Below are 24873 nucleotides of genomic sequence, written 5' to 3' on the forward strand. Positions count from 1 at the left end.
TGGCGATATCTCGAAAATGCGACCACCTATACAACAACCACCACTCCCTTTTAAAACCCTCATTAATACCTTTAATTTGATACCCATGTCGTACAAACATATTCTAGAGTCACCCCTGATCCACCTTTATGGCTATATCCCTAAATGGCGTCCACCTATAGAACTATGGCCCAATCCCTCATAAAATACTCTTTAATGCCTTTCATTTGATACACATTCCAGGGTTTCCCTCGGTTCATTTTCCTACATGGTTATTTTCCCTTATGTTGTCACCATAGCTCTCAACTGAGTATGTAATGTTCGGTTACACCAGAACTTAACCTTCCTTACTTGTTATATAATTAGTATAGATATCGGTCCTGGTTCTTGATAGCTTCTTAAGCTTAGTCGAACAAACTTCTGGTATTTGATTTACAACAGTTACAGCTTCGGAATTGTGTTGAAAAACTCAATCTAAAAAAGGCTGAGTCGCACCCAATTATTTTTAAAATTTGAACCGATGTTGCTGACGACCCAAATGTTAGGCCAAATACAATATTTCAACGAGCTCGCTTGATTAATATCTAATCTTAGACGATGCAAGGCTTCAGCAACTGCTCGAGCCTTAACTCAGAAATGGTTGAGACCACGAAACAGTACTTCAGACTGGACCTGTGGAGAACTTGATGCTCAACTTTCAACTGAGCCCGAAACTCGAGCATGACATAGGATGCGAGAATTTTACGAAATACTAAATTTTACGACGCCGGGTCTCGAGCATCTCAAGTGGCGCCCATGCGACTTATTATGACTTTTAGTACTATTAAAATAATGTCAAAATAATGGCGTATGCGCGTTTACAAATCTTACCTCAAACTCCGACGTCGAGCCCTTAGGTAAATGGCTGGAGTACTTTTAATTTTCTTAATGAATCAATTTTGGGTACACATTTTTTTAGTGCCATAATATTTTTGAATAATTTTTAGGTGTCAATTTATTAGTGTTAATTAGTTTTTTATACCGAAGTGCTTGTTCATCATATGAAATTGTTTTTGCTTTGCACTTACAAATGAAAACCAAAAACTTCCTATACATTTTATTTATATGTGAGGGCATACGGGAGGCTTTAAAATTTTGTTATGCTTAAAGTCTAAATTTGTATCTGTACCTATGATTCAGGGCAAAACAAAAACAAAAGTGCTTCAAGGGGTCGAGCAGCTCTGTTCTATACGATTTTGGCTAATAATACATATAAATAGCAGTGAAAAATTTTTCTTTCGATATTTTATGGAAAGACTTCTATTTACGTTTTAACTAAAATTATGAAAATCAATCTGGAAAATGTTTTCGAAAAAAATTGAAAGTCCGAGAAAGTTTCGAAAAAAATCTTAACCCTTGTATTGAGGAAAAAATTGTCAAAAAACAATGCAAATTTTCACATACACATAACTTCTACTTTTTTAGATTAAAATTCAATTCAAAAATCGAAATAAAAAGTTCGAAATTTTCGTAAAACTTTATTAAATTTTCGAATTTTTTCAAAAACATCTTTGGGATTAATTTGCATTGTTCCAGTTTCCATAGAAGTTGTTTCTTAAAATATCGAAATTGAAAAAAGAAGAATTTTGCGATGACGAAGTTTGTTAAAAACAGTCACTGCCATTTTTCTGTTCGTTGCTGTATGGGTTATTCCATAGGGCAACCGAAATCGGAAAAGCTTTTAATATATTTTTACAATAACGTAACCCCCTGCTTTTCCTTATTCACTTAAACCTGAACCTCCCTGTACTTATTTTTCTGTAGCATAGCCAACATCCACTTGTACTTATTCTTTTATAGCATAGTCAACAACCACTGATAGCAAACCAATGAAAATCACAATAATAGTGTGTTGACTTCTCAACCAGTTTGCGGCATCACCCATATAAACATCGAATTTGCATCGGGCTGCGTGGCAGGGGCGCCGTCATGGCGGGGGTCACCCTCCACCAGGGCTGGACGACGCGAGTGGTGTCTTCGGACTACTTTTCCCTCCGTCACCCACCTTGGTGCTTGAGCAGCCCGCCGTCTCAGTGACCAAAAACACTCCTCCCCCTCAGCTCTGGTTTAATAGGCTGGCCGGAGCGGTGGGACCACTCCCACTAGTTAGCTAAGGAGAAGAGGGTGCGGCCGTGGCGCGAGTCACCCCTTGCTGCACCAGGACGACGAGAGTGGTGTCTTCGGGCTACTTTTCCCTCCGTCGCCATGGTCTGGTAAGGAATGACCCGCCGCCCGAACGACTGTGTTCGTAACACATAAATATCGTGTATTTATTCAGTAGGGGTTTGTGGGACCTTTACTCGACTCTGGATTGACTGAGCGTTACCCCAGCCCTAGACAAAACCCACCTCATATATTTTTGATAAAAATAAGAAAATATAAAGATAAAGATATATTTGGCTTTTTTTATTTTTATTTTAATTTTTATATTCGTATTAAATACTCGCTGATTTTTATTTATTAATCAATTTGCTTACATTACATTTGCAATAGATAATAAAATTCACTTAAAGCTGAGCTTATTCATTTACAATGAGTACACAATACATAGACTGTGCGCACAAAAAATTAATGTGTGCACAATTTCAGCTAAAACTTTAACATAAACTAAAATATTTTATAGAAAAATTACAATTAATTACAAATTTAAGAAATAAAAAATCGATTTTTGTTATTATTACATAGAACTGAGACTGGCTGACTTTATAAATTAACATAAACATTTGCTTAATATTAGATTAATTTGATATATTTTTAAATTACTTAAATATTTCGCAGTAATTGGCAGTAAACGGTGACCACCTTAATGATTTTTATTTTATAAATTCTTTAGGCGCTGATTTTGTTTTTGTTCATGCAGTTTTTGTTTACGAATTTTGGTGTCAGAAAATAACCAGGCAGTATTAAAAAAAAAATAAAAATAAGAAAAACAAGAAGCGATGAAATTTCGAATTGGAATTAGAAAAAATTTATAAATAAATTAAAATAAAATAAAATCGGCATTCAAATAATTCACAAAAATCATTGCAATTTAAATACAAATTGCTTATACAAAGCGCAGTCAACTTAAAAAATAATATTCCAGTGCTCAAAATGATTCTAAAATATAATTCAAATACTCTTACACTTACATACTTACATAAAAATATAAGGCACAAAGAAAAAGCTAATTATAAGCAATCACAAATATATTTGCAGTTGTTAACTTTACTTAGAGCTAAAAAAAATGTTCAATACCGTTAGAGGTTTCATCTTAAGTCTACAGTGTGCGACAACAGCAACGACCAAGCGTTTACTATTTCTCCATCCAAATTCAAATTGAATATTTTTTTTTTTATATAAATAGTAAAAAAAATTGCTTACGCTTATAATTTTAACCTTTTTGTACCTAATTCACAAAAAAAAAAGAATATTAACTGGAAAAGTTAACGAGATTTCGATATTCTGTGCTTAAAGTTATTTAGCTCGCAAGCACGTGCACTCACACTTAGATTTTATCAGTTTTGAAGTAATTATAGACATGTGGCCAAGCTGCAAGGACATACTCCTCAATACCGCATTCATTGGAGCCACGCGTAATACGGAAATAGCCATGTTCGCCCCACCATGGACCCCAGGAGTTGGCAGCGATCTGTAGAAAAGAAAGAAAGACAGGTTAATATTTTTCAAATATCTATCATATAATAAGCTAGGTAAGGCTGAGACGGTCAGCCAATAAAGGCCTCACAAAGACTACATTTTTCCTAAGTATAAATAAAAAATTAATGCGAGGCTCGATAACCTCCGAAAAGTTGTCAGGCCGAGCTTCTCTTCCAATATGCGTTGTGCTCCATTTAGTTTTTCCTACAAATTAGCGTGACGAGACCTACAAGTTTTATGCCGACGCCGAACGGCATCTGCAAGGCAATTTTCAAGCTTTTCATAGCAGAAATACACTCGGAATTTTGCCAAATCACTGCCGAGGGGCGACACCGCTTAGAAAAACTGATGCTACTCTGCCCAGGGCTTTAAACCGGGATCTCCGGTATAGTAGGCGGAGCTCGCTATCACCACACCCAGGCGGCGTTTTGCCACCACGGAAAAGCTCAATCAATCATCAGGACATACATATCGCTCATTTGCTGCAACGTCGTCATAACTCAAAAAACATGACTTTTGAGTTAATAACATATAAACGTACCCAATATCATGATCTATGTTGTATAAAAAAATCTTCGTGATCAGTTTAAAATTTAGCACGTGTTGTAAAAATTAAAATATGCCTTTATATGCGCAACATATGGCAGTTAAAATCTTTGAATGGCTCTCCTGGAAAATTGTGTTTTTTGAGCTATGACGACGTTGCAGCAAATGAGCGATATGTCCGTGCTTTTGTAAATAGGAGTTTCCTAGATTTGAAGCTTATTTGGTACCTTGAGATTTGATAACTCTGATGCCCCTGATAGCCAGTGCCATGGCCTCGAGAACACAGGGCATGGCATAAACACTGGACGTGCTCAACCGTTTCCTAAGTGCAACCCGCACTCCCACTTACCTCCGTATTAAGAATGTTGCCCTTAGGAGTTGTCTTCCTTAGTCGGAGATAAGAACTGCCAATGCTCCAGATTTTTCTAGGCTCTGGGTATACTTATCCTCCGCCTTCCTGATTATTTGGGAGATGCCATGCTGACCCTCCTTCGTGTGCTCGAAACATCTTCCTTTGCAGTGACGGATATTCGGGTTCTGGTTTAGCTTGTCCTCCAACTTCACTAGACGTGGAATCCATACTCTGACCTTTGTATCGTCGAGCACTGACTTTATCCACCAAACCTCTGTCGTTAGTCATTTCAATTTTACGTTATTGAACTAAACTCTATTGTATCATCCCGCTGAAGCGAATCATAGTTACGAGCCAACGATAGTGGGCAACTGAATGATAGTACCGGTTTATTCGGTTCGCCTTTTCTTCAGATCTCACCTGTGTGAGTAAGGACAGGTTCAACTTGTTAGCGCCAAAGTCAGGAGCTCCTTCTCCATCCAACTCTCGGGGTAAACTGGGGTCGCAGCGTTAGTTCCATTTACAAACTCCGATTGAGCTGCAGTCTTCTCGTTAGCTCCTTTTTGTTTATCAACCACTTCCTTTCTTCTGGACATATTAAAAATATATCCCTCCTGTGGTGGTTGTTTCGAAAACCAGAAAAACATCCCCCAAAGGCTTAGAATATATGGGCCACTTTTCCAGATTGAAATCTATACGCTCCTTCGCTCTTCGATTTTAATTGCCTCTTACACAGATGATTATACTAGCTGCAGAACTTAACCGCACTGGAACAATATACTATAAAAGCGTGCAATTACTGGCATATGCTGATGACATTGATATCATCGGCCTAAACACCCGCGCTGTTAGTTCTGCTTACTCCAAGCTGGAAAAAGAAGCGGTAAAGATGGGTTTGATGGTGAATGAGGACAAAACGAAGTACCTGCTGTCATCGACCAAAGAGTCAGCGCATATGCGCCTTGGCAACCACGCTATTGTTGGCAGCCATAATTTCGAAATAGTAAAAGACTTCGTTTATTTGGGAACCAGCATCAACACAAGCAACAACATCAGCACTGAAATCCAGCGAAGAATCAATCTTGCCAATAAATGCTACTTTGGACTAGGTAGGCAATTGAAAAGTAAAGTCCTCTCTCGGCGAACGAAAATCATACTCTACAAGTCACTTATCGTACCCGTCCTGCTATATGGGGCAGAAGCATGGACCATGACAACAGCAGATGAAGCGGCTTTGGGAGTGTTCGAGAGAAAAGTTCTTCGAAAGATTTATGGACCTCTACGCGTTGGCGATGGCGAGTACCGAAGAAGATTTAATGATGAGCTGTACGAGCTATACGCAGACATCAACATAGTCCAGCGAATTAAAACGCAGCGGCTGCGCTGACTAGGCCATGTTATGCGAATGAAAGATGATGCTCCGGCCAAGAAAGTGTTTCTATCGGAACCCGCCTATGGAAGCAGAGGTAGAGGGCGGCCCCCACTCCGTTGGAAGGACCAGGTGGAAAACGATTTAAACTCCCTTGGTGTGACCAATTGGCGCCGGTTGGCGGAGCGAAGGAGCGACTGGCGCGCCTTGTTGGACGGCCATAACCGTTTAGACGGTTAAGCGCCAATTAAGTAAGTAAGTAAGTACACAGATGTGCGTACTGTGAAATTATAACTGGCTTGTCTAATGATGCTGTGACTGGGACGTTTCGCTTTCTTGAAAATAGGCTTGACGCGTTCAGCCGATTACCTCTTCTTCTAGCCGGGGCTTTATTCTCGACAATTCAAATGCGGAACAAAGGATTGCTCGCATCACTCGTTCCCGCGGCAGCTTTGTCGACTACGGCTCCCAACTGCTGACCTGTGTTATGTGAGAGCTCTCTTATTCCGTCTGCCTCGTCCCCATCTGAACTACATTCCTTTTTTCGGGTTCGCAGAATGCTGCATCACCAAACTCAGTAGTTCCCTGCTTCCTCTGTTGTCCGCAGGTACGAATTGTTGTATATATGATTTCTTTTTTCCCGCCATGCGACGCCATTCCCACTTCTCTTCAACCTCAAAAGTTTTAGAGTTAATCATATCGGTCGACCACCTGACCCAATAACGTATTCAATATGGGAGAATATAGTTCTCCGTCACAGATTCACCGCTTGCTGTGGTAAAGGCACTGTTATAAAGCAACCATTAGGCATGGTCCGCATAATACCCTGGCCTGGGACAGTTGGGAACTATGGCGTGGACGTACGCCCCACCGCGGAGGTAATATTACAATTTTTACGGAAGGCGTTTAATGGTTGCGCAGTGGAAAAAATGTTGTATAGCAATGACGTCGTCACCACTGGTCGATTCGGCTCTAGCTGACTAGCCCGGTTTTCAGTACCTACATTGCGGCGGCCGCCGGCGATAAAGAGTACAAAATAGGAACTATAAGCCTGAAATCACCCTAATTATTTACCAAGGCAACGTATGTGAAACCAACAGTTTGGAGTGAACTGGATTTACTTTCCACGAAAAGACTAGTTATATTGTAAATTTTTACTCAACTGGAACAGAATGGACTTGCGCACCTACGATGGGTACTACACGTTCGCAAGACGGAGCGCATCTGGCACAACCAGCACGGAATAAAAAAAATGATTTTTCAAATCATTTTTAAAAGATCACTACTGGTTCATAGGTTTGTACTTACCCAATATTTGTCGCCATTGTGCTCCTCACCCCAGCCTACCAATTTCACTGAGTGAAAACCAGTTGGACTGCTGCGGCTAGCTGCGGTGTGATGGTAAACACCACCCGAGTAAGCGAAGAAATCACGATAAATGCGCATTGTTGCCTGAACTGGACCCGAATGGAATATCTCAGCCATAATATCAGTTTCATTATTGAGAGAATATGCTGGCCCCATTGTATAGAACTCGTCACGATCTGAGATGCCCGAAGGAAGACAACCATAAGAGCTTAGCGAACGACGTCCACCACGACGCACTTTACAAGAATCACGGCGTCCAGTGTATGGATAGCATTTATCCTCCAGAACACTGCAAATAGTTTCGAGTTAAAACTAGTTTTTCCAAATTTTTTTGTTTGAGACTTCGTACTTACCCTTGTTTATGCAAGTAACGCCAAGCAGCATCTAAATGTCCACCATTGCAACCCTGCTGTTTGCGTGTACACGACAAAATATTTTGTGGCGACAGCTGTACAACTTCTTTACCTTGAGATTGTATAGCGAAACGATCTGAAGCAACGGATGTTGTCGATAGCACCCAAGATGCGCCACACCAACCTACAATAGTTGTACAAAATACATAAACGCTGCTCGTGCTTTTAATTTCAATATTTTTTCCTCTTCTAAAACCTACCTTGATCGGGTACATCGTGTATGAAACTCGACCATCTGTCTACAGCATTAAATTGATGCGGCAATGCGTCTGCTTTATTGGATAAACGAGTCATTGCTTTAACACGGAATGTTGGTTCCTTGGTACCCAAACGCAGTGTTAGACCCTCCGAATATTTGTGTCCCCACCATTCATCATATTTACGTGCCGACCATCCTAGCTGACGTATGGAGTTTACATTGTTCACCAAATTATCATCGGTTAGACATAGATCACGATCACATTCCACAGTGCCACCGTCGAGACAACGACATTCATTACAATTGTCCGTTGTTGTGTTGTATTTGTTAAAGTAGACACCATTATGGAAGCATCGAATTATTGGATCCGGTGCATTCAGGCAGAACGAACGATAATCGGGACAACAGTCGGCAGATTGGTCGCGATCGCAGAACTCATCACAGTAGCAGAGCGTGGCTGTAGAAGAAATGTGTGTACAAGATTTTTTGTTAGCTATGTTTGTTATGCAATGTGTTTAGCTTTTACAGGATTATTCTGAAGACTGGTATTTGTTGTGTCTACTTCGTAAACTGAGGTGAGAAAGCTCGAAACCGGGCCGCCTCGGAAATTAACGATTTCCTCACTCCAGCAAGGAACGCTACTGTGAGGGAGGGTTTTTTCAACCATATTTTATACCAAGTGAGCTCATACATGGTCGTACGAACAAGATGATTTTTAACGATGATTTGACTGAGGAGAAAATGAAAATGCTTTCATTGCCGGGGAAGGAGAAGTCGCAAAAGTGATGATTCGGAAGCGTACAGCGAGGAAAGCGAGAAATAGGTGAGCTCGGTGTGCTAGCCTGGCCAAGGAAATTGAGTTGAGAAGGAAGCTAGACAGAATGGTAAATATACATCTTTCACGATATTGGACAGCATTAGGAATTGGCCAGCTTCTTTAAACCGTACTGGACTCACCTACCACGAAAGCGAGTACGTGGAATTGGGCCATGATACCGCAGAAGCAAGTCGAAAGCATTTTGCTGACGAGAACTTTGCTGTAACCAATGCTCGATTCCTCAAACGGATTGAGGAGGGAGAAGCCTGGTGGGAAGGTGAAGCGGCGAAAGGCGGAAGTTGGCACGTGTTCTTTCAAGCAGCAGGATAGCGTAAGGGGAAGGGAGATGCAGAGTGTTAGCGGAAAGGTTTCAGGACTCAACTCACAGGGATTCCGGGTATCGGTATTACGCGAAGACGGAAGTACAGTCATGGAAAAGCGACTAAGCTCATGTATGAAATATTTTATCAATACTGAAAGCCTAGTGCTGGTGACTACTTGGCATCTTGTTACATGGCCAACCTCGTGGAAGACCCACCAGAAGAGTTCAAGAGAAAAATAGATCAGGAAGTGTCAAAAGGTTAGCTCGTTACAACCGAGGATGGGAATGGGCATCAAAATATGCAAGGAGGTGGTGATATAACCCACAGAAGTGAGTCTCCTTTTTGTGATATACTCCATAGTAGTCTTCAAGTCGCCAGTAGAGGTAGCGTCCTTACATATGATGAGTCAACTTCAAGTAATATGCCTGATATCGCATTTATGTAGCTCTGAGCACGATATATCAAGTTTTACCCAGAGGTTCATTGGCAGTCTATCATTTTCAGACCATGCATACATATATCAACTTCAGCATCCCACTTAAGAGAGTTGAGAAGGAAGAACCTTCGAAACCCTAGTCCAGCGGATAGGACCCAGTTTAAGAAAATGGGAGATAATCCTATGCATGGATTCATTATTATTTCTTCAAGCTTTATGACAAAAATTAGTTATTTTGTAATTAAAAGTACAATGAAACTTACATGAAATCGGCATTGCACATCCATCCTCTCTATTTCGACAACAAATATTTTTCGCCGCACAATACGGACCTGGATAATCAAATTTTAGTGTGTGATCAAAGGCTACTACTGCTCCGAGTAGAGTGAAGGCTATGAGCAGCCGCACCAACGAGGCCGCCTTACATATTTTACGATGCATATTTTTTAAATCTGTCTACTGCAAGAAAAAAATATAAATGAAATAATCAATAAATAAGTATTTAAATTAGTCATCGTTATTTTCATAGCTGATCTGTGTTAAACAAAAAGATTAAGCTACATTATTGGCTTATGTATACGAACATTATTATCAACGACTCTATGCACTTATTCGCAAAAATATTAACTAAATTTAATTAACATACACATACATCTATAAATTTAAGGTAATTCGAGTTTGTCTTTTTACCTTCGGCAGGTAAATCGCGAAGTGCAAATAATTTTTGAAAAAATAAATTTTGTAACGCTTAGCGTCATTAATCACAAGACGAACAGACTACCTGATCCCCTATCTGCGCTTCGAGGGCGATCTTAAGGCCACAATAGAGATGGACGGTTGGCGCAAGCGTGCTCAAATGGCGGACGGGGCGATACATGCGTACACAGATGGTTCCAAAGTAGTGGAAGGAGTAAGGTCTGCTGTGCTAATCCGGAAATAAACAGATCCTACAGGCTGCCGGATTACTGTAGCGTTTTCCAAGCGGAAATAGTAGCCGTAACCAAAGCAGTAGAAACTCTGGAAGAAAATAGCCCAAGCTGCAATCGTGTTAACTTTTATACTGACAGTGAAGCAGCAATTACTTAAGGCAGTAATATTGCATAGCACAGCATCTAAATGTGTGTTAGGGTGTAAGCAGTCCCTGGAGAGAATCGGGACAGGGAGAAGCATACATCTATATTGGGTCCCAGGGCATATGGGAATAGATGGGAATGGAAAAGCGGATGAATTAGCTAAGGCGCATGCCTTGAAGATGGCTCCGTAGACGTCCTAATTATACTGGGCGAAATTAAGCTAAGGCGAGAGGTGCACATGATCGACCTAGCAGGAAAGGCGTGGGTTCAAGCGCGGGGCTGTAAAGTGTCGAAAATTATGTGCAGGTCTTACAACCTTAGACCAACAAAGTTGCTTCTATCATTAAAAAGAGAGGACTGTAGACTAATGACGGGTATTCTGACTGGACACTGCCTTCTGGCGTCACATGCCTTTAAATTAGGCTTGGTCAGTGATAGCAGATGCAGGAAGTGCGGGCTGGAGGAGGAAACGATAGCACGTTCTGTGCTCTTGCCCGCGCTTGTAAGGCTAAGACTCCAGCTATTAGGAGTGATACAGCTGTCAGATCTAGAAGGAGCAAGTGGCTTGAATCTTGGGAAGCTTCTAGTATTTTCCAAGAGGACGGAGTTATTTTATAACATAGGTCGTGGTTTTTGATAGGTTTTTTCAGTTTAGTCGTTAAATCAAACTTCTGGTAACAGTACGGATTTATTCAGTATATGTGAGGTCCTCATGGACTGGTTGAACTGGCAAACTAACCTGACCTAGAAATGTTTATTTACGTTCAATTTTGTTAATACACATACTAAGTACTTTAGAAAGCCATAAACAAAAATAAACAAATTTGTGTTTTATTCAAAATAGTTAATTACTTTATTTTTTGTTTATGCGTTTAAATTAAATTCCCATTCTCTTGCAAACGAATCTCTTTTTTACTGCTGATAAGATTTTATTTACTATTTTTGTGACCGCATTTAGATGATCGTTTATTGTCTATTTACATATGTACGTACATATATATTTGTTCTCATCTCTTGTTGTATGTTTTGATATATTTGTATATTTCTTCTTGCGGGAAAAACCTTTTGCTGAGAGTAGACATATTGGCGGCTGGTGATGAGTTCTAAAAAGGAAAGATACCCGGAGTTCGCATATACCACATGTGTGAAATTATTTAATGAAAAACTATGGAACTTTCATTCTCATTCATAAGAAATCATAGAACTTTAACCGGTTTTAAAGCGAATAATCAGTTGGGTTAGGTTAGGTTAAGAGGACATGCTTGGGTATTTTCCCACACTTCCACTCGGAGTTATTTTCGTGAATTGTGAGTGCCCTCAGTAAGTGCAGGGTGGCGGCACATTCGTTGAACCCCATTACCTCCTAGTGGTCCTCAACAAACCACTTGCTTTCCCTGCTGAACCCAAGTATGAGCGAGATGTCCACCATCCCAACTTCTGTCAGGCTGTCGAAGAACCGTGCACCCAAAAATCTGTGCCTTCCTCGGCAGAGAAAGTGGTCGATCGATTCCTCTTTTTCCTCCTGACAACTTCTGCAGACGGAGCTTGTTGGTATTCGCCACCGTCGGAGCATTGGAGCGATAGCACAATGACCTGTGATGATATCCGTAAGTACCCCCATAGCGGATTTGTTCAGTTTGAGAAGGAAGCTGGTGCCTTTCCTATCCAAGCATGGCCATAAGGACCTTGAGACTTCGCAGTCAACCGTGTTGGTCCATAGCAAGTCCGTTGGCCTGTGCTCATATTCCTCGATTCTCCCCAGGAGATAACCCAGCGGTGGTCGGACGGAGCTGCCCAAATCGGAACCTTTCCTAGCCATCTCATAAGCGAGTTCATTCCCTTCAATACTGCTTTGCTCAGGGACCCAGAAAAGGGAGACATTGAGATGCGTTATAAAAGCCAATGGGCCTCGTCCCTTCCGCACTATATCCGATTTTATCATGCTGGACTCAAATGCCCTTAAGGCGGATTGATTGTCAACAAAGATCATTACGTTGGTGTCGGAGACCATACAATCTTAAAGCAGCTTTGCTGCTCTGTCTATGGCATAAAACTCGGTCTGGAATACACTACATGCGACAGGAAGCTGGAATGAAGTACTTAACTGTAGATGTATTGAGTACATCCCAGCTCCAGTTATCTTTTTGAAATTTTCGATCCGTTGGTGTAGATTGTAATACCCCTGCCATTGCCTAAGCCTTCTTCCCATTCATCCCTTGAAGGATATCGTATGTTCTGAACCTAGAACCGACGGCATCACGGTGGTTTTGGATGTTAGGCCAGTTATTATTCCGTTTGATTGTCCCTTCGTCATATCGTCTAGAATCGTCGCGTGTCCGTGGTTAGCTGATTTCCACATGTTGGACTCTCTTAGTCGTAGAACTTCATTTGCTGCTAATCCCTGCATTATCAATTTCGACAAAATTTGTTCAAGTGAGGAAATAAAAAAATTGTTTTAAAATAGGAAATAATGAGATCAAGGCTAAAGCGGTTTCCGAATAATATTGAAATATAGAAAAATATAAAAAGTAAAAAACAAGTTCTTGCCGCGATTTAGCTCCTAGATTTAGGCCCTGCTTTTTTATTTTTTTCTATGAATTGGAGGGACGGGACCTACCCGGCAGCTGCAAGGTAGATGAATTTTAACTGAGAAGCTTTTTTTCTAGCTGCAAAAAACTGTTTCTAAATTTTCGATGTCCGAGAATGGAACCCAGGAACTAGGGCGTGGAAGGCGTTGTACGTTCTCACGTTCTCTAAACGTCCGAATAACAACTTTAATTAAAATAAATACTTGTTAGTGCTATTTACCTATGAGGAGATTTAAGACACTTGCAGTGTTCGCCAAACGACTTCCCGCTTAGAAAAACTTGTTCCTAATTGAAAAAAATAAATAAAAATTTAATTAAGATATTGCTTTGCCCGGGACTTGAATCCAGGACCATGGAGGCAGCAACTTTAGTAATGTATCTATGTATTGCTTGTCGAAAATACTTGTAATTGGCTTAGATATACGTCTGAGTGTTGAGAAAATTATGACTCTGAACCTAGCACCCGCTTCAAAGAGCTAAAAACCTAAGGAACCAATCCGAAAGTGAAAAATAATAAAAAAAATGTTTAAGTTAAACGGTTTTATTGAAAACAATACTTACACGAAGTAATAATAATACTAAAAGCTGGAAATTTATTAGGTAGGTCCTAGGTACTAGTCATCACACTCCTCACCAATCTAGGGCGTTGATCAGCCAATTAAATAAAAGCCTTGGGTGCGTGAAATTTCTAAAAATGTGAGGCGTAGCATAACCTGATTAAGGTTCAGTTGGTCTTGACTATAAATAGAAATTTTACACGTCCAGCGCTTTTATTTAATTGTCTGATAAACGTCCTAGATTGATGAGGAGTGTGTTGACTAGTACCTAGGACCTACCTAATTATTTTCTAGCTTTTAGTATTATTATTACTTCATGTAAGTATTGTTTTCAATAAAACCGTTTAACTTAAAATTTGTTTTTTAAATTATTTTATTTTCAAGTTTTTAGTCTTTATTTAATTCCCCATTATTTCTCATTCTATTTAGTTCATTTAGTGACTCATTATTACAAGGACTCTTTCCTGAAAATTTGTTACAATCTAAGTCCTCAATACATAATCCTTCCAAAGACTTTACTCGACTCTGCGCCAAGTATGCTTGTCCCTCCTCCAACTCCAAAATATTTCGATGTCACTCTAGGGGCGATTTTTTATTCATAGGTCGCTTTCTATTCTTGTATGTATTATGTGTTCGAAATATGAGTCAAATCGAACCACAAATACGATTTCTCGATCCTTGCGCCACCTAGCGGCGATATTTTTTCATAGGTCGCTTTCTATTCTTGTATGTATTATGTGTTCCAAATATGAGCCAAATCGGACCACAAATACGATTTTGGTGAATATCTCGATCCTTGCGCTACCTAGCGGCGACTTTTTCTTATTATTGCATTGTCGTCGGCTACTAAACTATATTGCAAGTTTCAAGCTTGTAGCTTATCCTGAAGTTACTTAAATTTCAATTACAAAAAAAGTGCTGCCTGTCCAACCAGCCTGTCAAGTCAACCTAAATAAAACCGTTTAAAAACGTTTCGAACCGCTGAACAGAACCGATAATATTTTTCGAAATTTAATTATACTAAGTACTATGGATGTAGGTAGGTCTCTGAAATTAATACAACAACAAGATTCACCACAAAAAATCACGTTATTTGAATGTTAATCTTGAATTACGTTTTTGTATTTAACAAACAATATACAATGGCACACTTTCACTTGTTTACTGTTTTTGATAAAAATAATATTTAAAAAAAGTTACTCATACGCCCCCGTCTACATAAAATTATTGCGCACACATACATACATACAAACGTACGACTGCTATGACCTCAAAAACAAATTCTTTAATGCAGGAGTGATTTATGTAAAAGTTGCTAAGTGGACATATATGTTTTCATCTAACAACAAAAAAATATCTAATATCATCTAGAACAAACAATATTTCCGCATCGCAACTTGCCCTATATCTAACGCATCTGTCCAGCTTAACTTTTTTATTTTGCAGAATTTTTTCGCGTGCTTGATTGGTTTTACATTCAGCAATAATTTTTTTTTATTTAAGTATAAAACCAGACAAAAATCACATATATTTATGCATAGATATTTACAAAATATGTACATATATATGAAAATATGGAATAACAAAACAGCTGATTGAAATGATTTGGCAGATTGCGTGGGTAATATCAACATCAACAAACCGCCCAAGAGCGTGGAAAGGCAAACCGGTTAAGTGACATGACAGTATTATTGTTGTTGCGTCGCTAAAAATCGCAACAAAATATAAACAAATGAATAAATAAAATGTTCTTAGTGCGATCACCATTTGAGATATATCACTTACGGGTAGATTAGAGCGTAGCGAAAAAGAACTAAAAAAAACATTTTTGTAAATCAGTTTTGAAAAAAAAAAATTAATTAATTAAATAATTTGGCGCAGGAGGGAATAGTTAATTTTTTAGCTCTAAATATATGAATATGTAGGAGTAATATTAAGTATATGGGTCTTATAAACCGAGGTGTCTTCAATAATTAAAAATCGGAACTATAGAGATTATTTTTTGGCATAATTTTGAGATGATTTCCGATAGTTTTCGGTATAATTCAATACTATCACTTGATAATTACCGTGATATTTCTGCATAATTTGTTGGCCTTTTAGCGAAGTTTACAGAACTATTTTCTGATCATTTGGGCTATTTCGTTACCTTATAAAGATAAGAATGAAGCCCACCGTGATCCGGCTGATTGGACCTTATCCGTGCGGCTTCAGACCTGGTAAATCTACCATCGACCAGATTTTCACAATGCGCCAAATCTTGGAAAAAACCCGTGAAAAGAGAATCTACGCACATCACCTCTTCGTCGACTTTAAAGCCGCCTTCGGCAGCACGAAAGGGAGCTGCCCATATGCCGCTATGTCTGAATTAGATTTCTCCGCAAAACTTATGCAAAATGACATTGAGGAACACCATCAGCTTAGTCAGAATTGGGAAGAACCTCTCCGAGCCGTTCGAAACTAAACGAGGTTTCAGACAGGGTGACCCCCTATCGTGCGATTTCTTTAATTTGATGCTGGAGAAAATTATACTAGCTGCAGAACTTAACCGCATTGGAACAATATTCTATAAAGCGTGCAATTACTGGCATATGCTGATGGCATTGATATCATCGGCCTAAACACCCGCGCTGTTAGTTCTGCTTACTCCAATCTGGAAAAAGAAGCGGTAAAGATGGGTTTGATGGTGAATGAGGACAAAACGAAGTACCTGCTGTCATCGAGCAAAGAGTCAGCGCATACGAGCCTTGGCAACCACGCTACTGTTGGCAGTCATAATTTCGAAATAGTAAAAGACTTCGTTTATTTGGGAACCAGCATCAACACTAGCAACAACATCTGCACTGAAATCCAGCGAAGAATCAATCTTTCCAATAAATTTTACTTTGGACTAGGTAGGCAGTTGAAAAGGAAAGTCCTCTATCGGCGAACGAAAATCATACTCTACAAGTCACTTATCGTACCCGTCCTGCTATATGGGGCAGAAGCATGGACCATGACAACAGCAGATGAAGCGGCTTTGGGAGTGTTCGAGAGAAAAGTTCTTCGAAAGATTTATGGACCTCTTCGCGTTGGCGATGGCGAGTACAGAAGAAGATTTAATGATGAGCTGTACGAGCTATACGCAGACATAAACATAGTCCAGCTAATTAAAACGCAGCGGCTGCGCTAGCTAGGCCATGTTATGGGAATGAAAGATGATGCTCCGGCCAAGAAAGTGCTTCTGTCGGAACCCGCCTATGGAAGCAGAGGTAGAGGGCGGCCCCACTCCGTTGGAAGGACCAGGTCGAAAACGATTTAAACTCCCTTGGTGTGACCAATTGGCGCCGGTTGGCGGAGCGAAGGAGCGACTGGCGCGCCTTGTTGGACGACCATAACCGTTTAGACGGTTAATCGCCAACTAAGTAAGTAAGTAAAAGATAATACGGGAATTGTTTTCCACAAAATTTCGCTGTGGTGCTCAGGATCAATTTGGGGTTATGTATTTCCTGTTTGATTTCTGGATAACTTGGGGCTACATATTTCAAAACCGTTTTAAAATTGTATTCGGGATCATTGCGAAACAGTTTGGGTACTATTTGGGATTGTTTTCGGTATTATTTCGCAACCGTTTCGAAATGACTTCACGCAAATTCGGGATTGTCTAAGGATCATTTCTATACTAATTCGGGACTGTTTCGTGATCATTATACACATTTTATTTTCCTTGTGCGTTTTTATTTTTTATACTCAGTTGAGCAGAGCTCACAGAGTATATTAACTTTGATTTGATAACGGTTGGTTGTACAGGTATAAAGGAATCGAGATAGATATAGACTTCCATATATCAAAATCATCAGTATCGAAAAAAAATTCGATTGAGCCATGTCCGTCCGTCCGTCTTGTCCGTTAACACGATAACTTGAGTAAATTTTGAGGTATCTTGATGAAATTTGGTATGTAGGTTCCTGGGCACTCATCTCACTCTAAAATAGACGATATCGGACAATAACCACGCCCACTTTTTCGATATGGAAAATTTCGAAAAATCGAAAAATTCATTACCAAATACGGATTAAGCGATGAAACTTGGTAAGTTAGTTGAACTTATGACGCAGAATAGAAAAATGGTAAAATTTTGGACAATGGGCGTGGCACCGCCCACTTTTAAAAGAAGGTAATTTAGAAGTTTTGCAAGCTGTTATTTGGCAGTCGTTGAAGATATCATGATGAAATTTGGCAGGAACGTTACTATTATTACTATATGTCTGCTTACTAAAAATTAGCAAAATCGGAGAACGACCACGCCCACTTTTAAAAAAAAATTGTTTTTTAATTCAAATTTTAAAAGAAAACTTAATATCTTTACAGTATATAAGTAAATTATGCCAACATTCAACTCCAGTAATGATATGGTGCAACAAAATACAAAAATAAAAGAAAATTTCAAAATGGGCGTGGCTCCGCCTTTTTTCATTTAATTTGTCTAGGATACTTTTAATGCCATAAGTCGAACAAAAATTTACCAATCCTTGTGAAATTTGGTAGAGGCTTAGATTCTAGGACGATAACTGTTTTCTGTGAAAAAGGGCGAAATCGGTTGAAGCTGCGCCCAGTTTTTATACACAGTCGACCGTCTGTTCTTCCGCTCGGCCTTTAACACGATAACTTGAGCAAAAATCGATATATCTTTACTAAACTCAGTTCACGTACTTATCTGAACTCACTTTGTATTGGTGTAAAAAATGGCCGAAATCCAACTATGACCACGCCCACTTTTTCGATATCGAAAATTACGAAAAATGAAAAAAATGCCATAATTATATACCAAATACGAAAAAAGGGATGAAACACGGTAATTGTATTGGTCTATTGACGCAAAATATAACTTTAGAAAAAAACTTGGTAAAATGGGTGTGACACCTACCATATTAAGTAGAAGAAAATGAAAAAGTTTTGCAGGGCGAAATCAAAAGCCCTTGGAATCTTGGAAGGAATACTGCTCGTGGTATTACATATATAAATAAATTAGCGGTACCCGACAGATGAAGTTCTGGATCACCCTGGCCCACATTTTGGTCGATATCTCGAAAACGCCTTCACATATACAACTAAGGGCCACTCCCTTTTAAAACCCTCATTAATACCTTTAATTTGATACCCATATTGTACAAACACATTATAGAGTCACCACTGGTCCACGTTTATGGCGATATCTCGAAAAAGCGTCCACATATAGAACTAAGGCCCACTCCTTTTTAAAATACTCATCAACACCTTTCATTTGATACCCATATCGTACAAAAAAATTCTAGAGTCACCCCTGGTCCACCTTTATGGCGATATCTCCTTATAAAATGGTACTCTAGTATATGCCTGAATTTGCGTAAATATAGGGAAAATTTAAAACTCGTTTTTCAAAATTATGTTGCAAAAATATTTCATGCACTTGGAGGATATGTTAAACTTATATTTTTTTCGATCCGCTCTAATCCAATAATTGTGTACACAGAATTAGTTTGTCTATAAACGAGATTAAGTCCAATTTGGTATTTGGATTAATATGCTCATTAGGGTGGCCCTTCGTTGTATGGAGGGAAAAAAAGTGTTTGGATTCTTGATTTCACCCCCTAAAAATTTGCGAATAGCTCAAAAACGAATATATACAAAGTTTTAGGCCAATCAAAAAAGATTTGGAGGTGGCGCAAAGGGTTTGAAATCCTAAAAAATTACGAATTTTTACAATTTCGTGTTTCAGGTTTCCATATTTCTAAACCCTACGAAAATGTACCGCTTTTCCATACTGTAATAAGATCTGTATTTTGTTGCTTTTCTAAAATGGCCACAATCTTCAAAATCGATCGATCAATAATTGAGTTACAGGGCACAATATATATATATATATAGCTTTGGACAAACAAATATGAAAAGTAAATTAAGTCTATGCAAATGTGTTTATAAGTGAATCGTGGTATTCGTGTAGAAAACGCTCAAATAAACTTTTTTATACACAAATACATATATCCCTTGAAACCAAACTTGAAGTTTATTTATTTTAAAAAGTACACACATATATTTTTTTATAAATTTTCTTTCGAAATGCGTGATGCCACAACAAATTTAAGCCTACACTGCAACTTGTTCTTGCTACAAGCATGTCGAAAGAAATTAAAACAAGTAAGGAAGGTTAAGTTCGGGTATAACCGAACATTACATACTCAGTTGAGAGCTATGGTAACAACATAAGGGAAAATAGCCATGTAGGAAAATGAACTGAGGGAAACCCTGGAATGTGTTTGTATGACATGCGTATCAAATGAAAGGCATTAAAGAGTATTTTATGAAGGAGTGGGCCATAGTTCTATAGGTGGACGCCATTTAGGGATATAGCCATAAAGGTGGATCAGGGTTGACTCTAGAATGCGTTTGTACGATATGGGCACCAAATGAAAGGTGTTAATGAGTATTTTAAAATGGAGTAATCCTTAGTTCCAGGTGGATGCCGTTACGAGATATCGCCATATAGGTGGACCAGAGGTGACCCTAGAATTTGTTTGTACAATATGGGTATCAAAAGAAAGGTGTTAATGAATATTTTAAAAGGGAGTAATCCTTAGTTCCATAGGTGGACGCCGTTTCGAGATATCGCCATAAAGGTGGACCAGGGGTGACCCTAGAATTTGTTTGTACAATATGGACATCAAACGAATGGTTTTAATGAGTATTTTAAAAGGGAGTGGGCCTTAGTTCTATAGGTGGATGTCGTTTCGAAATATCGCCATAAAAGTGGACCAGGGGTGACTCTAGAATGTGTTTGTACGATATGGGTATCAAATTAAAGGTATTAATGAGGGTTTTAAAAGGGAGTGGTGGTTGTTGTATAGGTGGTCGCCTTTTCGAGATATCGCCATAAAGGTGGACCAGGGGTGACTCTAGAATACGTTTGTACGATATGGGTATCAAATGAAAGGTGTTAATGAGTATTTTAAAAGGGATTAATCCTTAGTTCCATAGGTGGACGCCGTTTCGAGATATCGCCATAAAGGTGGACCAGGGGTGACCTAGAATTTGTTTGTACAATATGGGTATCAAAAGAAAGGTGTTAATGAGTATTTTAAAAGGGAGTAATCCTTAGTTCCATAGGTGGACGCCGTTTCGAGATATCGCCATAAAGGTGGACCAGGGGTGACCCTAGAATTTGTTTGTACAATATGGGCATCAAACGAAAGGTGTTAATGAGTATTTTAAAAGGGAGTGGGCCTTAGTTCTATAGGTGGACGCCGTTTCGAATTATCGCCACAAAGGTGGACCAGGGGTGACTCTAGAATGTGTTTGTACGATATGGGTATAAAATTAAAGGTATTAATGAGGGTTTTAAAAGGGAGTGGTGGTTGTTGTATAGGTGGTCGCATTTTCGAGATATCGCCATAAAGGTGGACCAGGGGTGACCCTAGAATTTGTTTGTACAATATGGGTATCAAAAGAAAGGTGTTAATGAGTATTTTAAAGGGGAGTATTCCTTAGTTCCATAGGTGGACGCCGTTTCGAGATATCGCCATAAAGGTGGGGCAGGGGTGACCCTAGAATTTGTTTGTACAATATGGGTATCAAAAGAAAGGTGTTAATGAGTATTTTAAAGGGGAGTATTCCTTAGTTCTATAGGTGGACGCCTTTTCGAGATATCGCCATAAAGGTGGACCAGCGGTGCTCTAGAATGAGTTTGTACGATATGGGTATCAAATTAAAGGTATTAATGAGAGTTTTAAAAGGGAGTGGTGGTAGCTGTATATGTGAAGGCGTTTTCCAGATATCGACCAAAATGTGGACCAGGGTGACCCAGAACATTATCTGTTGGATACCGCTAATTTATTTATATATGTAATACCTGCCAAGATTTTTAAGGGTTTTTTATTTCGCCCTGCAGAACTTTTTCATTTTCTTCTACTTAATATGGTAGGTGTCACAACCATTTTATAAAGTTTTTTCTAAAGTTATATTTCGCGTCAATAAAACAATCCAATTATCTTACCATGTTTCATCCCTTTTTCGTATTTGGTATAGAATTATGGTATATTTTGAATTTTTTGTAATTTTCGATATCGAAAAAGTGGGCGTGGTCATAGTCGGATTTCGTTCATTTTTTATACCAAGATAAAGTGAGTTCAAGTAAGCACGTGAACTAAGTTCATTAAAGATATGTCGATTTTTGCTCAAGTTATCGTGTTAACGGCCATGCGGAAGGACAGACGGACGAATGTGTATAAAAACTGGGCGTGGCATCATCCGATTCCGCCCATTTTCACAGAAAACAGTTAACGTCATAAAATCTATGCCCCTACCAAATTTCAAAAGGATTGTTTAATTTTTGTTCGACTTATGGCGTTAAAAGTATCCTAGACAAATTAAATGAAAAAGGGCGGAGCCACGCCCATTTTGAAATTTTATTTTATTTTTGTATTTTGTTGCACCACATCATTACTGGAGTTGAATGTTGACATAATTTACTTATATATTGTAAAGATATTAAAGTTTTTGTTAATATTTTACTTAAAAAAAATTTTTTTTTTAAAAGTGGGCATGGTCCTTCTCCGATTTTGCTAATTTTTATTAAGCGTACATATAGTAATAGGAGTAATGTTTCTGCCAAATTTCATCATGATATCTTCAACGACTGCCAAATTACAGCTTGCAAAATTTTAAATTACCTTCTTTTAAAAGTGGGCGGTGCCACGCCCATTGTCCAAAATTTTACTAATTTTCTATTCTGCGTTTTTCGGTTTTTCGAAATTTTCGATATCGAAAAAGTGGGCGTGGTTATAGTCCGATAAAAAATAAAAAAAAAAAATAAATGTAAGGCGCGATAACCTCCGAAGAGATCTAAGGCCGAGCTTCTCCCAATTTGCGTCGTGCTCCTCTTGATTGTTCCCTACAAATTGGCCGGACGGGACCTACATGTTTTATGCCGACTCCGAACGGCATCTGCAAGGCAGATGAGTTTTCACTGAGAGCTTTTCATGGCAGAAATACAATCGGAGCGCTTGCCAGACACTGCCGAGGGGCGACCCCGCTTAGAAAAATTTTCTTCTAATTGAAAAATCTTATTTCTAAAATTTTGATGTTTCTTTTCCCGGGAGTTGAACCCAGGGCATACGGTGTGATAGGCGGAGCACGCTACCATCACACCACGGTGGCCGCCAAAGTCCGATATCGTTCATTTTAAATAGCGATCTGAGATGAGTGCTCAGGAACCTACATACCAAATCTCATCAAGATACCTCAAAATTTACTCAAGTTATCGTGTTAACGGACGGACGGACGGACGGACATGGCTCAATCAAATTTTTTTTCGATCCTGATTATTTTGATATATGGAAGTCTATATCTATCTCGATTCCTTTATATATGTACAACCAACCGTTATCCAATCAAACTTAATATACTCTGTGAGCTCTGCTCAACTGAGTATAAAAAAAGTATAAAGAAATGAAAATATATATTTTAAAATTGGAAACAACTACAAAAAATTTCTTTGACATTTTCTTATTAAAACTATACTGCTCTTGGTTGAATAAATTTTGAATAGTAGGTTTTTTTAAATAGAGAAATTTCGGCACTTTGCATTGGGATGGAAAACCACTTCCAGAAATAACAGGTCGTGAAAAGGTGAAACGACCTCCAGTTGTTGTTACTTACAGGAATGGTGAACAGTTAATAGGAGCTCCAAAATTATATGCTACAACAGGCTCCGAAATAGCTGATACGTTGTATGAACTGTTATTTGAATGGGATCTGAAGGATGATATTGTGGCCTTTTATAAAATGAGCTTGAACGTTATTAGAAAAAAAAACTTGAGCGAAAACTTTTGTATCTACCTTTTGTATATACCTTATTCATATTTTTGAAGTTCTGCTGAGAGATATTTTCCTGTAAATACTAGTAAGGACGTTCAGTTATTTCGGCGATTTCAAGAAAATTGCAAAAACATGGACAAAAATAGTTTTAGAGATTTGCCACAAAATAACGAATTGAAATTACTTTTAAGCGATAGCAAATATAATATTTTAAAAAACCCTCTAAGGAATAGTTGAAAAAGAAAATAGTAAGAGATGACTATAGGGAATTATTGGTATTAACGTCTATATGTCTAGGAGCAAGTGATGGCATAAAGTTTCGTGTACCAAAGCCCACTCATCATGCTCGGTGGATGTCTAAGGCATTGTATTGCTTAAAAATCTATTTATTTCGTGAAAAGTTTAAACTAACGGAGTATGAAGAGAATTAAATAGCAAGTATATGCGCGTTTATTATACAATTCTAAGTTAAGCTTTGGTTTTACTGTACCAATCCTCATAGAGCACCTCTTCAAAACTTATCTTTTATTAAAGAAATTTACAAATACAGAAATGTTAATAAAAAATATCTGGCATTGCAATAAAAAAGTTTTTTAACCACCTATGGTACCTGTCTGAAGAATGTATTGCATTGGCATTCTTCGATGATGACGTCTCGTATACCATGAAGAAAAGATTGTGGAAAAAATCAAAAGCATAGACAACTGCGACAAGGAAACAGAAAATTTAAAGAGTTTACACTTAAGGCCCAGTGAAATCAATAAATTCATAGAAAAAGAACTACACGATTTTGTAACAGGAAATACAATTTATTTTTTTGGTCGGTTTGGGATATCATCTCAATTTCTGGAGGTAGATCCGCCATACTGGGGGGATACAGGAACCTATAAAAAAGCTAAGAATACTGTTATAAATATAAAAATAGTTAACGACACAGCAGAACGGGGAGTAAAGCTTATCGAAGAATATAATAGAATACTTACAAATGACGAACAAGAAAAACAACATTTTTTATAAGTTTTAACTGATTACAAAAAAACAATTTGAATCACATACTAAATCATCATTAATTAGATCTTAGGAAATAATATCATATTATATACGTGTCAGCTAAAGTTTCACAAGATATATGTATATGTTTTAAAAATGTATTTTCAAAAAAATTTATAATAAAAAAATTTGAAACAAACTTATTTACGTATACTCATTATATACACATTCTTGAAGTAATGACACCGTGTTTAAGGCATAATTTATTTTATAACTTTATTATTATTTGACCAATTTTTGTTGTTTTAGATTTATTTGAACATCAAATATCTCTAGAACTTACTAATAACACGA

General features: G+C 38.4%; 1 protein-coding gene across 4 annotated transcripts in view; it reads right to left on the bottom strand.

Annotated features, from left to right (window-relative positions):
- Positions 1 to 2411: 2411 nt before the first annotated feature.
- Swim (Secreted Wg-interacting molecule) overlaps positions 2412 to 24873 on the bottom strand; it is a 32932-nt gene continuing 10470 nt past the window's right edge. For 2 of the 4 annotated variants that reach the window (XM_067774210.1, XM_067774208.1), the window contains exons 2-6: positions 9744 to 9936; positions 7906 to 8361; positions 7646 to 7829; positions 7233 to 7581; positions 2412 to 3649 (exon numbers count right to left, since the gene is read on the bottom strand). In XM_067774210.1, the coding sequence (XP_067630311.1) occupies positions 3506 to 3649; positions 7233 to 7581; positions 7646 to 7829; positions 7906 to 8361; positions 9744 to 9921 (1311 nt within the window). In that variant the 5' untranslated portion in view covers positions 9922 to 9936 and the 3' untranslated portion in view covers positions 2412 to 3505. Of the gene's footprint in view, positions 3650 to 7232; positions 7582 to 7645; positions 7830 to 7905; positions 8362 to 9743; positions 9940 to 24873 lie in introns of all 4 variants that reach the window. The other 2 variants (XM_067774209.1, XM_067774211.1) reach the window with 1 other exon arrangement.

This window comes from Eurosta solidaginis, chromosome 3 (assembly GCF_040869045.1).
Source record: "Eurosta solidaginis isolate ZX-2024a chromosome 3, ASM4086904v1, whole genome shotgun sequence".
In the NCBI taxonomy this organism is placed as follows: domain Eukaryota; kingdom Metazoa; phylum Arthropoda; class Insecta; order Diptera; family Tephritidae; genus Eurosta; species Eurosta solidaginis.